At 38.7% G+C, this 15,643-nt stretch overlaps 1 protein-coding gene across 1 annotated transcript in view; it reads left to right on the top strand.

Moving 5' to 3' along the window:
* MALRD1 (MAM and LDL receptor class A domain containing 1) overlaps positions 1-15,643 on the top strand; it is a 269,347-nt gene that overhangs the window by 5,661 nt on the left and 248,043 nt on the right. Inside the window, exons 2-5 of the mRNA XM_074574506.1 lie at positions 2,911-3,024; positions 7,203-7,343; positions 13,238-13,332; positions 13,410-13,571. Coding sequence (XP_074430607.1) covers positions 2,911-3,024; positions 7,203-7,343; positions 13,238-13,332; positions 13,410-13,571 — 512 coding nt within the window. The remainder of the gene's footprint in view (positions 1-2,910; positions 3,025-7,202; positions 7,344-13,237; positions 13,333-13,409; positions 13,572-15,643) is intronic.

The raw sequence follows: 15,643 nt of genomic DNA, 5'->3' as shown, positions 1-15,643 counted from the left end.
TTTCTAGGCAGAACTGAAACCTTTATTACAATAAACATATGTCTGCCTCTGGTGCCGGAGATAATAAGAAATTGCATCAGACCTTCAGGCAATGTTGGAGTAGTAGTCTTTGTACCGCGACAAGAGATTTCTTACATTATGAAAATATGGATCTGTAGTGATTGATATGTCTCCAGACGTATGTCTGTTTCTCTTTGTAGTTACTATAGCACTTGCGCTTCCTAATCAGCATGCTTTACAGATATATACCTTGTCTTAATTCCGCTCACCAGCGCTAACTGGCACGTGAGAGGTATGCACAGTGGTATGTGCATTCCAGTTATTTGATCTCGGGACTTTATAGGTGAGGAAATCTCCAGAGCTGCTGGCATCAGTTACTTATTACAAGCTGCCATTTGGACAACTGTATGATCCTTTTAGTAAAATAATACAACTCTGCCATAGAAGTAATTAGATATTTTTTCATCCAACTATTCCTATTAAAGGAGTGCCAGGCTTAGATAATTGTCAGCCTGATTTTGTCTACTTTTCACAGTCATTTGGACTAATACTGCCCTTTAAGTTTTGCAATCATCTTCTCTCCTACTGTCTCTTATTCCTCTGGGTTTGGAGCATCTAAAGTACTTAAAGATATTTCATTAATATAATTTCCCTGTTTTCTTGTGTTGCTAGGCTGAACAAAACAAGTTGATTCAATCTTCTCTCACAAGGTTGACTTTTTAGACTGGCTGGACATCTCTCTCTTCTTCCCCCTCACCTCTCAGTTTGGAGATCTTTCATTCAGCCATGTAAAAACATTGTCAGAACTGTTATGTTTCAGTGAAACGTAGTTGAGAAATTCAGTTGATTTTGCATCAAAAGGATGTCAGTACTTTTGTCAAGTCAAAAGACAAGGATGTCAAGGAAGTCAGCACACTGATTTCTGTCTCTTGTACTGATGGAGTCCTTTTGTACAAGGACGCTTTAGTAATGCCCATCTCTGCTGGCCCAGCCCTGATTGGCCTACCATATAATGCACCGTAAATCTATTTACAAAATGTAAATACACTTGACAGCTTAATCAGGAACTGCTGTGTCACCTCTGACTATACACATTTTCTTTTAAATACATTATTTCCGAACTAGTCGTTATCCAAATTCTGATGGAAGGGGGAGGATTATGTCTATTACTAGACAGATACTAAATAAAGTCATAGAATCATGGAATTGCCTAGGTTGGAAGGGACTTTCAGATCATCTAGTCCAACCATCAACCTAACTCCGACAAAAACCATCACTAAACCATGTCTCTAAGCATTGTGTCTACCCATCTTTTAAAACCTCCAGCGATGGTGCTTCATCCACTTCCCTGGGCAGCCTGTTCCAACGCTTGATAACCCTTTTAATGTAAAAAGTTTTCCTAATATCCAGCCTAAACCTCCCCTGGCACAACTTGAGGCCATTTCCTCATGTTCTATCACCTGTTACTTGGGAGAAGAGACTACCCCCCACCTCTCTCCAACCTTCTTCCAGGTAGTTGTAGAGAGCCATAAGGTCTCCCCTCAGCCTCCTTTTCTCCAGGCTAAACAACCCCAGTTCCCTCATCTGCTCCTCATAAGACTTATTCTCCAGACCCCTCCCCAGCTTTGTTGCCCTTCTCAGGACGCGGTCCAGCACCTCAATGTCTTTTTTGTGGTGAGGGGTCCAAAACTGGACACAGAACTCGAGGTGGGGCCTCACCAGTGCCGAGTACAGGGGGATGTTCACCTCCCTAGTCCTGCTGGCCACACTATTCCTGATACAGGCCAGGATGCTGTTGGTTGTCTTGGCCACCTGGGCACACTGCTGGCTCATATTCAGCCAGCAGTCGACCAACACGCCCAAGGCCTTTTCCACCAGGCATCTCTCCACCCACTCTTCCCCAGGCTTGTAACGCTGCATGGGGTTGTTGTGACCCAAGCGCAGGACCCAGCACTTGGCCTTGTTGAACCTCACACCGTTGGCCTCAGCCCATCGATCCAGCCTGTGCATGTTTGTACAATCATATTGTTCACTGTTCATAAGAATTCAGATATGGGATCCTAGGTATCTCTAATTGCTGCCTAACCTTGAGAAAGCAATATAGTAATGTCATACAAAATATTATTATTTCAGAAAATACAGGAATCTAGTAATTTGGAAATTATTCATTGATATCCAGTCCATTCATGCATTTATGCAAATTGTGGTTGCAGATATGATTCCATTAACAACCAGGTACTCTGAAGTAATTCAGTCATTATCTACAGTTGTAGCCCAAATAAATAATAAATACTGATTTCAACTATTGGCATCGTATGTCTACAGACTGTGAAAATTCTAGTTCTTTGCCTATATCAACCACAATCCCTTTGATGCCCAATCAACTTTGAATTTCTCAACTGTTTTCTACATTTGATACACAAACTATTCATAAGTTTTGTAAGAATTTGACTACTCCCACTGAGGGGAAAAAAAAAAAGATCTTTATGAATGTTGGTCACTTAGTAATTCTACTCTGTTGTCCTGTTATTTTCCTATCTAATATATTTGCAAACTATCGGGCAATAAATCCGATCAGTAAGTTAATGATATACACTTGACTTAGATAGCATGCACCAAAACTTTTTAGTCATAAAACAATGTTATAATTCAGTTAAATATTATCCAAAGACACACAGGTTGAAAGTCACTGCTTCGCAGAAGCCATATTTCCTTAAGCTACAGATTTGGAAAGTGAGGTTCTAAAAACGTCTTTCAAAGAGATGTGTGTAAACACAGGGTTTTCAAAGACGCTTCATGACCAATACTAGACAGTTAAAGTAATCCTTTTCCGAGTTAAAGTTTGGTTAGTAGCATAGCCCATGAAAAACATCATATATTTCTGTGCGTTATATTGCTTTACTCTGGTAGATACTCGGTCGTCTCCGGGAAGTGAATGCCAGCGCGGTGATGGCTTCTCTGCTTCGTCTGGGGAACTGTGCGTTTTCACCAGCCAGTGTGGAGGCAGCAGTGATGAGAAACAAGGTAAGCCTCAGTGGGCTTCATAATAAGTGTGATACAGTTTGATACTTGAACATGGTGGAGACAACTGGGGGGGGATTTTTTTTTTTAATGTTACAAAAATATTTAGGATTGGTTTTTTTTTTTTTCACCCTCTTTATCTGACTTTCTAAGGCAATTTCTTCCTGCTTCGGTTTGATTTTTCATGCTTAATTTTCAACCTCTATTCAGTGCACCTCTTTCATAAATCTTCATACAGATATTACGTAGTAAAGTAGGTGTTTCCTCATCCACTTAAAATTCAATGGCAATTTAACAAGTATAATTTTTTTTCCTTAATTCATGCTAAAAGTTTTTGCTGAAAGTCAGGTTTCATCCAAAATATCTAGACAAAGGTATAAGCAGCAACAGCTTTTATTTCTTCTGGATGCTTTTTTTTTTCTTTTTTCCCAGTCTAGACAAGTGGGAGGAATGTTCTTGAGTTCGAGCTGATAGTCCTAGCTTAATCTTCGACGGATTCAGAGGCTATGAATATGGCTGCTGCTGTTTTCCTTAAAGGAAAGATCTAAGCAGTGAGAGTGAATTTTAATTGATACAGTCTGAATAAATTTGCATCAGAAATCTACTGTTTCCAGAATACTGTAACACAAAATCATGCTGCAAATGATTTCATACGATACGCAAGACACGTAAGTCCTGCACTTTGAGGATCTTTGTTCTGGAGTGCCAAGAAGAGCTTAGATTTATCAAAAATTTGAATTTCAACTAAAAGTTTATTGAAGTTCTTCCACTCACTGTGCAACACAGGAAGCTACTATATTTGTTGTATTTTGGGGGTTTAGCTTTAAATTCAGCATAGGTGGTCTTTAGATGATCCTGCCTGTTTCTGTGCACACTGAAAAATGCTAATTAAAGCGTGCCAGTGATTATTGGATTCAGATGAAATCTGGGAGAAAGAACAATAATTGAAATCCAGATTACTCAAATTAGAGCTGTGTGCCCAGATACGTGGGCCTTTTCTTCTTCCAGTATGACTGCCTGTTTCATCCGATAACAATGTAGATATGCAGTTTGAACAGGAGTCTAGAATCACCTCTAGGATACTTGATTTTTGTCCCCCTGAAAATAAGACAATTGCTAAGACTCTATTGGATACCAGTACATTTTGTAACTTTTTTCTGCTGTACTAAAATGTATTAAATGCCCGTGGCTGGAAATTATGCCTGTTGAATCCCCTGGTGTGTGACTAACACAGCTCAGGTTAGCATATTTTTTTATCACTTGCACAAGAGATTGTTATGCTACATTTCACCGGCTACATATAGCCTTGAAATCCTCATTGTGCTTGGTCTTGATTTCCCTAGAAAAGAGCATCTCCTCCAGGCAGCGCTTTCAATTATGATTGCAGAATGTGCAGCAAGAGATGCATTCTTCCATTAATTTTTATGGAGGCTTTTTACACTTGTTTGTTGAGTGAATACTGCTATAGACAAATGCTTATACAAAAGTAGAGAAATTTAAGTGGCTCCATTAGAAAAATGAGCCTATCATCTCTGAGAAAGGCCTAAATACTAGATGATGTTGTGCTTATAGTACGGATGAGTAAGAGGTGTGGAACTAGGCTCTGAGCGACAGGTTGGGGCTGTTTGGATGATGCTCTGGGTCACTCCAGGAGAGAAGTTAGCTGTCAGACATAAAGATACAGATTAAAGTGTCAATTGAAGATTCATCCTGCTGCCATCCACTCTTCTGGTTTGGGATTATTGCAAAACTATTTTTTTACTTAGGTTCCGGCTCTCCAATCTCATGTTTGTGACAGGTCCCTACTGTTTTCTCTGGGCTGTCTTCGGGTTTAAAGATGATTCTGCACTGAAAATATATCAGAGTTGTAATTTCAGATGATGCGTTTTTATTGTCATTTTGGACTTCATATGTGGCTGGTTTGTGTTTTGCCACAGCATTGGAAAAAGGGAGGAATAAACCCTACAGTCCTTTTTTACCTCTGAACCACTATTGCAAATATTCACTAGGGAATGAATGATAACTAACTACTCTTAAAAATATTTTGCTCCCAGAAAATCCTAAACTGAGATTATATACACATACAGGGTTGAAATAGAACTTAAACTGTAGTCTGTTTCTGCGAGACTTGGAATTTTTCCTCAGAGGTTATTTTAAATATTTGTTTTGTTCACAGGAAAGTCTGCAAAAAATATCTAGAACTTCCCACACGTTTCTTCCTTCTGGCCTCTTCCTCTTTAAACAGTGATTTTTATCTTTGTAGATCTGTCTCCTAGCAAATTTACACTGGTTTGCTTTCAAGTTATATTTTTTATGAAAGTTAATATTGCTTTGGAAAATAATCATGAATGATCAAGTATTTATTTATTTTAAATCATCCTGTTCTTGCTATTTTGTACATATTGATTTTAATTTTTTTTTCAGCTATGAGAATATTTCTGAGGAAATATTGAGCTTGATTTGGTGCATTTTGTGCAATGTGAAGCATATATGCCTCAGCAGCGTTTGTGCTTTTGATGAACCACTGGCATGCTTTTCAGCCACTTAAAGAGCTAAGGAATAAAAGCAGCAATAAAAAGTTGGTTGAATCAGCCAATCTGCGCATTAACTTGAGTCTGGAATGCTTGTGTGAATTATATCTATTTTCCCCTCTCTCACCTAGTAATTAACTGTTGCAGTAAGTTGATGCCAATAAGAAAACCATGAAATTGGACATCATAATGTGACTATAAATGCTGCAGTTGCAACATTATTTAAAATGATTAGTGAACTGTGATAATATAGAATAGACCAAAAGCATCAGCGAGGGCCTGGAGTGAGCACCAATTTGAGAGGGTGAGTGAAGGCATTGAAGCTCTCGTGTCTAACCAGAATCCTGATTGGAAGGCAGAGTCTTAACCTATCCTTCAGTCCTGCGTAAGAGAAAAATGCAAGTGAACTGGAAGTTTCCATACAGTGCATGAAATCTGCAGTTCCACACGCCTGCCTTTCTGCTTGGGGTGAAGTTGCAATAAAGTTGTTCCTTAGAGATGCATCTGATAAGAATTTTTTTTAATTTTTTTTTTTTAAATAATCCTTCCACCACTACAATAAGTGGTTCAAGGAATGGGACTGTCCAGCCTGTCGGGCACATGTGAGCTCTTTCATTCATCTTCAATGTGATGGAAAAAGATGTCTGACACACCAGGGCAGAAAGAAACATCTACCTCTCCCTCAGAGCAAGCAATTATCTATCTGGTCGCGGACCCACCTCAAATTCTCTGAATGGACTGGTACACCGAACTGGGTCCTGTGCCAGAAAGATATGTTTTGCCTCCCTTTTCTAACCTGTGCTACCCTACAGGGGGATGTGGAAGGGGGAGGAGTCCTTCCCCACCACATGACATGCACCAGAAAAAATACAGTCAGAAAAAAGGCAAATGGGGAGACTATGTCATTCTGGGGACTTGTTTCAGCTCTCCTCTGAACAGTGTGGTTTCTGCTTTAATGCAGCAGCTCAGTAAAGACAATGAGCACGGTAAACTTTGGAGTATATTAGGTGATGAGAACCTCATCTTTCTGTTATTAGGCACTGGGGGGTTTCTGGGAATGGACTTATACTCCAAGTTCCCAAAAAATGTAGGTTGCAAAATGGTGAAATAAATAGTAGTGGAATAAAAAAAAAATTTTTTTGTTCTATCTGGTTATTTGCTAGTGTTAAGTCTTTGGTTTTCGATGCAAGAACCCTGGATAAAGAGAGGATATACTGAATTTCCTCAGCCAATAGCTGCAGTATATTTTAAAAATGGCCCCTGCATATAAGCTGTGCTAGCTTGGATGGTTTCCTACAATTAGGTAGCTGCAGATATGCTTTTTTTCTTCATAAATATATTAAAAAGCATATTTCCCCCCCCCCCCAGATTAGTGGTATGATATCAAGGGACTGCTTTGGGCTTGGTTTGGCAGTAGAAGGGCTTGGTGGTTTGTTTTGAACTTTTTTTCAACATTCACTCTCTCTTGTCTCTCTTCCACTCCCCTGTTTCTCTTTATTCATGATTTAAAAATTCTGGTGCTTCTTACTTTTTCTAGGAGGCCATTCAGAGTGTTTCTGTGTGCTAATTAAATAGCAAACAATGGTGAGAACATATCCCTTTGCTTCTGTTTCTGAGGTTTTAATTTTTTATTTGTTTGCTTCAATTCAGGTTCCTCCTGTGAAAAGTGTGATTTTGAAACTGATTTATGCAAAGCTCTTCCTGAATTGAATTTACAGCCTGGATGGATACGAAGAAATGGTCAATCTGGCATGGGACCACCATACGCTGACCACAGTGGGAATGACAGTGGTGAGAATCCTCATGTTTTTTGAAGGAACCATGGGTTCTTACAAATTATGTAGTCTTCTATTTTATTTGCTTAATTTTACTAATTTCTTAAGAGTTTGGTTGGATTCTGCCACGTGTTTTCTGAGTGCCCATGTCCAAAATTTTAGGTGATTGTAATTACAATACCTCAGAATTTCAGGGAAAAAAAAGACAATATTCCAGAAAGCAATTCTTGTTATCATGGAGGAGCAAGTAATCAGTCATCAAGAATCATGTTTATCTACCTAAGTGACCTTCACCTGTTTTGGAGAAATCAGGTGATAGTTTCAGTCTTGATGGTTACAAAGTTTAGAAATGAATATCGGGTCCCCCATTTTGAGATGTATTTTCACCTCTTCTTGGATTGGTGAATGCACAGAGTGCGTGTATCTATTATCTCTGGCTAATGTTACTGTTCCAAATATTTTGAGAGAAGGTGACTTTGGACCTGGGGTCAGGAAGAGCTTTGATAGTCTGTTAGAGCTAGGTCCTCTCTAGATCTTATTAAAATTTGACTTTGCATCAAAGACTGTCCCTCAACTAAGTAATTCATTGTCCCTGTCCTTAGATAAAATATGTTCCTTATGCTTGTTTAATTGCCAAGTTAACCCTGCTTTCCAGAACCTGGCTTGTTCCTTCTGTAATATGTGATTCACTTCGTGCCTTTTTAGCTAATTGGAGCCAACTGCTTTAGCTGCAGTAAGCCTTCTCCTGCTTTCCAAAGCTATTAGAAAACTTATTTGTAAGAAAGCAAGGAAGGAGGGAAAGAATTTGATGGGGACCTCTAATCTCACAGTAAAGATGTGAGCTGGTTGAAGTTATCACCCCCAACTATTTAATTCTTTTCTCTGTATTTTCTATTGTTCTTTTTCCTTTCCTCCACCTACCCCCTCTCATCTCTCCTGTGCACGAGCAGTGGTGCAGCAGCCCTCAGAGCAAGCACCTGGAGGCAGGCATGCAGCGTTGGAGAGCGTACAAGAACATAACCTTATGTGGGACTGAAGTGTTGCTGTGAGACTGGTTAGCCTAGGTGTTTTTCACGTTGTTCCCAAACTGCGATTATCTGGGGATGTGGAAATCTGTAGTGTTCTGAAGCAAGTGACACCTCCTACACATTGCATAAGCTAATAACAGGTAGAAGTTTCATATAATGATTAACGTGAATTGGTGGTTTAAAGGTGAATATGTGGAAAACATATTTAGAAATAATCAAAATGAAAATGATACATAACATTAAAAACTTTTAATAGAAAAAACATCATCAACAACAACAAAAACCCTCTAAGTTTCCCTGCAAGTTCTCATTCCACAGCTGATAATTTTCATGATGCTCTACAATTAGAAAATGTTACCCGTGTAGTGTGCTTCTAAGAACTTCACTCTTTTTTTTTTTTCTTTTTTTTGCTTGTGTGTAGCATACGAGTACATCCTGCAAAAGTCAACACCAATCTTTAACATGTACAGGGAAAAAAAAAAAAAGAGCATGGCACAGATCAGGTAAACTAATGTCAAGAAAAGACGAATCAATATTGTGACCTGCAGCTGTTAAATCCCATCTATTTCACTCTGGTCAAATCTGTTATCTCAAACCCTTCGTGCCCCAAGTTGGGCACCAGAAAGGACAGGTGTGGTTTAACCCCAGCCAGCAACCAAGAAACGCACTGCCACTCACTCACCCTGTATCCCCCCCACCCCAGACACACACCCCTTGGTGGGATGGAGAGAGAGTTGGAAGGGTAAAAGTGAGAAAACTCATGGGCTGAGATAAAAATAGTTTAATAACTAAAATGAAATAACAATAATTGTTTTTTAAAACTGTAAGGAAAAAAGGGTGAAAAAAAATCCAAGGAGAAAAATAAACACCAAGACAGACAAGTGGTACAAATGAAAAGCATTCCACACCAGCAACTGGCCGATGCCCAGTTGGTGGAATGGGTTGAGAAAAAGACAAGACCTTGACCTGATGTAAGCAGTGCTCAGCAGTAACTAAAAAGCATCAGTATGTTATCAATACTATTTTTGGCACAAAGGCAAAACATAACCCCATACAAACTACTATGAAGAAATGTAAGCCTAGCAAAGCCAAAACCAGTACAGTGTACTGAGCTTCTGAAAATAAGGCTCTTCTTAAAAACGTGTTGATTTAAATTGAAGTTAGCACAAAAATTTGAGCAACTATGAAACTTTTCATAAACATAGGTTTTATTTCAAGTATGTAAGTTGTGAAACACTAAAATAATCGCTCTTCTCATCAAGAAGCAGAGGAAAGACAAATACTATGGAATAAAAATATAGCAAACTCTTAGCTATAATCAAAATTAATTAACCAGGCAACACAGTCGTGCTCTAATTGAAGTTTCTAGGGTTTGTACTTGATTGGTAGTATGCGCCTCATCAGGACGTAGCAAAGACTTGAAAGATATTTTTGCCTATATCTAATAAAAAAGGTTACATTTAACTTGCAAAGAACTGGTGGGCAGGGGAAAAATCTAACTTATGCAAACATCCAAAGCCAGTAAAAGATGAGAACCATCAGCTTCCAGTGTTTCTTAGAGAGGAAGCAAACTGTTTGGTCCCCTGTATGTTCCCATTGACTGGTTTTGGGTGCTCAGTCACCATCATATCTGCCAGGTCTGAATTGTGCGGTAGCCATATGTTGCAGATGGAAATATTTGACGCAGTTATGATTTAGCAGCAATTCCAAATTTATTAATGATTTGAGGTAGATCAAGAGGTTGAATTTTAGCAGCACTTAATCATTATCTGGTTTAAGGATTTATAAGATGATTTAAGAAAATAATTGAACAGTGACTTACTTACAGATTCAAAAATTACAAGATTCACATTGGCTTGGGTATTGGTTTGTGATACCTTATAGCATGTATGTGAGCACAAACATACAAACACACATCACTTGAGGGAGGGCTTGCACAGAGTCTTTAACTGTTAGGACCAAAAGTCCCTTCACAGCTGGTGACTCCGGGTGCCCATTTTGATTCCTTACGTGTGGACAGAAAGTATTTGGGTCCAGTTAAAGCATAAGAACACCCCCACTCATAAGAGCTAATGTGTATATTAGAGACACAGGTGGGTGAAAGAGAGGCTAGCCTATAGTTAAAATTTCCCTCTTTTTGAGTTTCAAGTAAATGCTCACAGTGCATCGGCATTCCTCAGTGGACGATAATGGAGACTCGAGGCAGATTCGACTCGCCCTGGCCTTTTAATGCTCAAGGTATCTGCCTGAGCGGCATCCCAGCTCAGGGGAGATGATGGTTGCAGTTCTCTGTGATCCAGAAGAGCTCAAAGGGTCTCACTAGAATTGTTACTTATAGGGCCTGAGATAAGTGACTTTCGTCAGGTACTTTTTCTCTCTGGCCCAACTTGGACAATGGGATATTCTGGTACTTTCCACCAGTTGTACAACCCCAGAACTTGTTAGATCTTGAAATTCTGGTATCACCTCCCTCTTTGGGCCACAATCCATATATTGTCAGGAGTGATCAATTATTGTTATTGTTTGCAAACGGCAAGAGTCATGGGAGCCAGGTATGTTTAGGGGTTGCCATACCGTTCTGGTCTGTTATCCTTCACCTTTTTTCTTTCTTTTACGTTGGACCATTATGTGTCCTGGATAATGTTCTGGTCCATTGTACTCTTACGTGGTACAGGTCGGGGGAAAATCACACCGAGCACCTAGTAGCCTAAAAGGAGTGTGGGGGGTGTTGCACCACCACTATATTGATCTAAGTTATTTTGATCATATAACAGAAAGCTTGAATACTTGTACTTATTCAGCTTGCCGAGAGGCTGTGTACTCAGATCTGTCTACTGTATAGCTAAGGAGAGTTAAGTGTATGCGGTTATTTTGGTTTTCTACCTGGAGAATGGCTAAACTGTACTTTCATTTTCTGAATGCCGGTTCTAATCACCTAGGAAATATTTATCTCCTTATGGCAACTATTCAAGTTTTCCCACTGCTGGTGACTCAACAGATTGTGTAATCAGTTTTATGTTGGTTCCTGCTTAGAGACCAGAAATTATATTGTACAGTGACAATTGTGCAGAGTATGTTCTATGCAAAGTATGAAAGGGAAGAGTTCCTGCCATCAGGAAAAGTAATTGCACACACATTAGCAGAAGAGCAAAGATCACTTGATAGATGTAACTCCTTTGAAGATTTATGTAATCATTTACCAGAACGCAACAGGTTTTGTTTAGCTCTGTCTCTCCTCCTCATTCTTATTTTCGCTGAATATGTAGTTGAACAGATCGGTGACAAATCACTAAAAAAAAGCCCCAAACAAACCTGGTTTTAATAATTGAAACCTATTACCTATGCAGAAGTTTAATGTAAAATCACCATTCCAAGAATGTCTTAAAATTACCATTTCTGCCCCACCTGTGTAAGACCTAAAGTTCCCATGGCAAGTGAAATCTGACCTTTTTTATGAGTCTTAGATACATTTATCTTTTGTGAACTAAAAGAAAAAACGTTCAAAATTTTATGGAAGTTAAAAACCAGTGGAGTCAGGGCTAGGGCTCTGCTGAGGCACCAAGCCATCTCTTGTGGGTAGGAAGAATGTCCTTGCAGCTGGCAGCCTCTGAAAGTGCTGCCTGAGCAGTCGTGGAGGGTCTAAAAGGTGGGGGGACCATGGCCACTGCTCTCGTAGCAGGCTGAAAAATGCTTCTCTGTGGGGGATTCCTTAGCTGGCTCCAGCACTGAGCTGGTCTTATGGTCCTCTGTCAGTGACTTTCCAGTTGCATGCAAGGATGAGAGGTCTGAGTGGGTAGTTTTATAAATGAAGTACATAGATGTTTTTACGTTTCCTCTGATATTAGGTTTCTGTAGAAATCTTCATTTTTAGGACTTTTTCTTCCTTTCAGTCATGCTTGCCTTTTTTCTCCTTTCTTCATCTTTCTGCCTTAATTTACATGTTGATGTCGGAGGGCAACAGTTTACCTGATATTGCTTGGAGTTTGGGAAGGCAGAGGGAAGGGAAAGGAAGGCAGGGGGAAGGCTGACTCCCATTGCATCCTTTAACATCTCTGAAATTTTCGTGTTGAGGAAGAGCCAAATTTTGACTAGCAGTATTTGATAGCATAAAATAGGAGGGTTGCCTTCTATCTTTTAAAAGATCTGAAACAATATTGTCACGGAGAGACACAATCAGTTAAAAGGCATAGCAACAAGCATGTTTCACTGAATCTTGTTTGAGCTGTTACATTTTCAAGTAAAGCAAAGCTTTCATTTGGACTTTTTTTTTTTTGTAAACAGAAAGGTAATGGTATCTTTAATGGTAGTGTGAAGATTCTAAGGGCAATCCTTCAAATGGGAGCGTGTACACACACACAAGCTCCTCTGCAGCAAGGCAAACTGAGTAACCAAAAAACAAACCCATATCTGTGGAACAGAGGAACACCATAGCGTCTTCTCCCATCTTCCATCAGCTCCTTAAAGACTTGAGCTGTTGTAATAAATCTGTATTTTTCCTCACAATGGTTTGTTGTTTAGGCATGAAATATGCTATCTTATTAAATAATTGGAGTTTAAGCCCTTTGATCAGCGTGCTGAGTTAGTCTTAGCTTTGTCTCCCAACTTGCACTTGTTCAGTATTCAAGTCATCAGCACAGGAAACGTTTTGGAACCCTACTTGAAATTTCAGCAGGCACGTGTAGCAATACTATGTCAATATTTAATATGAACAAAAGCTTGGCACGCAATGGCTAAAAGTATTATATGAGACTTTTCTGGAGAAAAACTTCTAGTTGTCTTTTTAGTTATTATTTCATACCTTTCATATGTGCCTTTTCTTGTCTTATATTTTATGGAGCTTTTCTGCAAGCTTCTAAGATTTCTTTTTTATTGCTTTTAATAGCTTATTTCCTCTCATTGTCTTCTGAAATGCGATCCTCTTCTGCAACTTTAAGGACCAATGTTTTCCTTCCAACTGATGAAGAACATATTTGCCAGGTATTTTTTGCATAGTTGTTGTATTACTTTGTTTGTCATAGTATTTTCCTGGAATAATAAGACCTTTTTTGTCTTAGATTACATTTCATTATTGGATCAGTCAAATGAGTGGAACATTGATGGTGGGGCTTCAAAAGCATTCCGAAGATACTATTACAAACATCTGGCAAGATTCAGGAGACCTGCAAAATCGGTGGAAATCAAATACCATCACAATCAATAGCACTGAAAAGTATGAGGTTAGTAAATAGAGGTGACTGTAAATTGCACTTGTTAAATGATTTATAAATTGTGGGGTTTTTAATAAGTCAAAACTAAATATTTTGTAAATGGAAGGCATTATCATGAGGTAAAATAGAGATAAGCCATTTGGAAGTTCATGGTTGGCATTAACAAATATTGCTTGTTCTTATCTCTTGGTGGTGTTAAAACTAATGCCAAACCTTACTTAAACAGTGTCTTAAACAAAACAGTCTTGTTGCCTCATAAATTATCTACCTACCCATAGAGGTGGTACACTCAGGATCTTAACCTTCAATACAGTGTTCCCTTAGCCTCAATCTAACTGTACCGATAAACTCAAGGTTTAATTTATGTGGAAAACACCATTCTATACTACGAGATATTGTTCTATAGGAATACTTCAGGTGACAAATGCTGTACTTAACTATTCATTGTAGCTTTGAGCTTTTGTCACAGAACACATGCAGTGGTTTTATTTTGCTCAAAGCTGCTGAAAAACAATGTAAGTCTCATAGGTTATTTAAATGTTTTTACATGTGCATTTACACAAAACATTAGCACAGTAAATGTAACTTAGGGCTACAATATTGTGGATGATGTACACTCACTATTATGCATGATACCAGAGGCAATGTGGGGAGCACGGAAGAAAATCAGAGGCCTTTCCTCCCACAGTAGTTACTGTGAAGAGTTGGTTAGCACACAAACCTGAAGGCATGAGAGCACAACCTCATTTCAATAAACCATATGAGTAACACAATTAGTTGACTTGCGGAGGTTGCGTTCTGCTAAAGCATCCAACAAGGTCTGGATTTTTGAAGCAATGCTTGCCTGCTCAACCCTGACTTGTCAATAACTTACCTCTACCTGATAGGAGTGTATGTATGGTAATGTGAGATTGTTCTGGAAGGGTTTACTTCTGGATTTAATTTGTCATCCTTCACATTGTTTAGTAAACTGACTGAGCCTGGGAATGGTTAATATAATGTGGCATCTTTTTCCTCTAAATTGCTGGATCAAATCCTAATTAGATTATTGCGTGCAAACCTTGTTATCCTTTAGCCTCTATGAAGTGAACTGATGGGCACAGTCCAGCTTTAGAGAGGCATGTGTCAAACTTACTGCAGTAATCATTACAATTAGCTAAAGAAACATAGCTGGGCACCTCACTTAACCAAGACACTGAAGCTGAGAAAACTCTTCTTTTGTTGTATATTTTTCCTCCGATGACTACTTGCAAGATGCTGGTCATAAAAGTGAATACAATTCACTTGCCCTTTTGCACTTGCTCTTTTGATATGACAAGATCTTTAGCCTACAGGGCTACCTGTGGCATATTTCAAGCCATGCACAAACAAACTACAAAAAAGCTGCAGTCAAATAATTAGTAATCATGCTGGTTTATTGCAAGAGCATGGAAAAATCCCATTGCAATGGAACTACTAGAAATATGTTTTTTCCTGTTCCAAACTTGCAAAATAATAAAAATATTTAACCTTATCATGAACTGACATCCCATTTTTCTCAAGACATTGTTATATTCATTTAATATTTTAGTCTTTTATTCAGATTTCTTAGTTATAAGATTTCTTAGTGACGATGAAATTTTCAATGAAAAAAATGGATAGGAAAAATCTTTTTTTGGAGTTTAGAAATTTATTTGAAGTAGGGTGCTTGACTATTTTTGCTAATTTTGGAAGCACGCTCAAAGTGGATTTCAATTAAAATCAACCTCCACTGCTTATTTTCTTTGCTCATTTTGATATTGATTATTTAATACTTTTATCTCTTCCTGCTTAAAACAAACAAACGAAATCTTTATAATCTTTATGGGACAGGGGATATGGTTTTGGCTTTCAAAAATCTCCACCTGTAGGGAATTCTGAGATACAAAGTTTACCACTCCTTTAATTATTCAACACACGACAAGCTCAGTATGTCTGTTTTGGCTGGGTTTTGGAGAAACTGTATCGTGGTTTGCTCTCCTAAACTACTTTCCCCCTGTTCTATTGAGAACAAATTTCTGTCTCCCAGACTTCATTAAGGGAGATGGGTCTGGGCTTGTGTT

The sequence above is a fragment of the Larus michahellis genome, chromosome 2, assembly GCF_964199755.1.
Source record: "Larus michahellis chromosome 2, bLarMic1.1, whole genome shotgun sequence".
In the NCBI taxonomy this organism is placed as follows: domain Eukaryota; kingdom Metazoa; phylum Chordata; class Aves; order Charadriiformes; family Laridae; genus Larus; species Larus michahellis.
The sequence above is the reverse complement of the archived record's forward strand: the minus strand, read 5'-3'. Positions and strand labels throughout refer to the sequence as shown.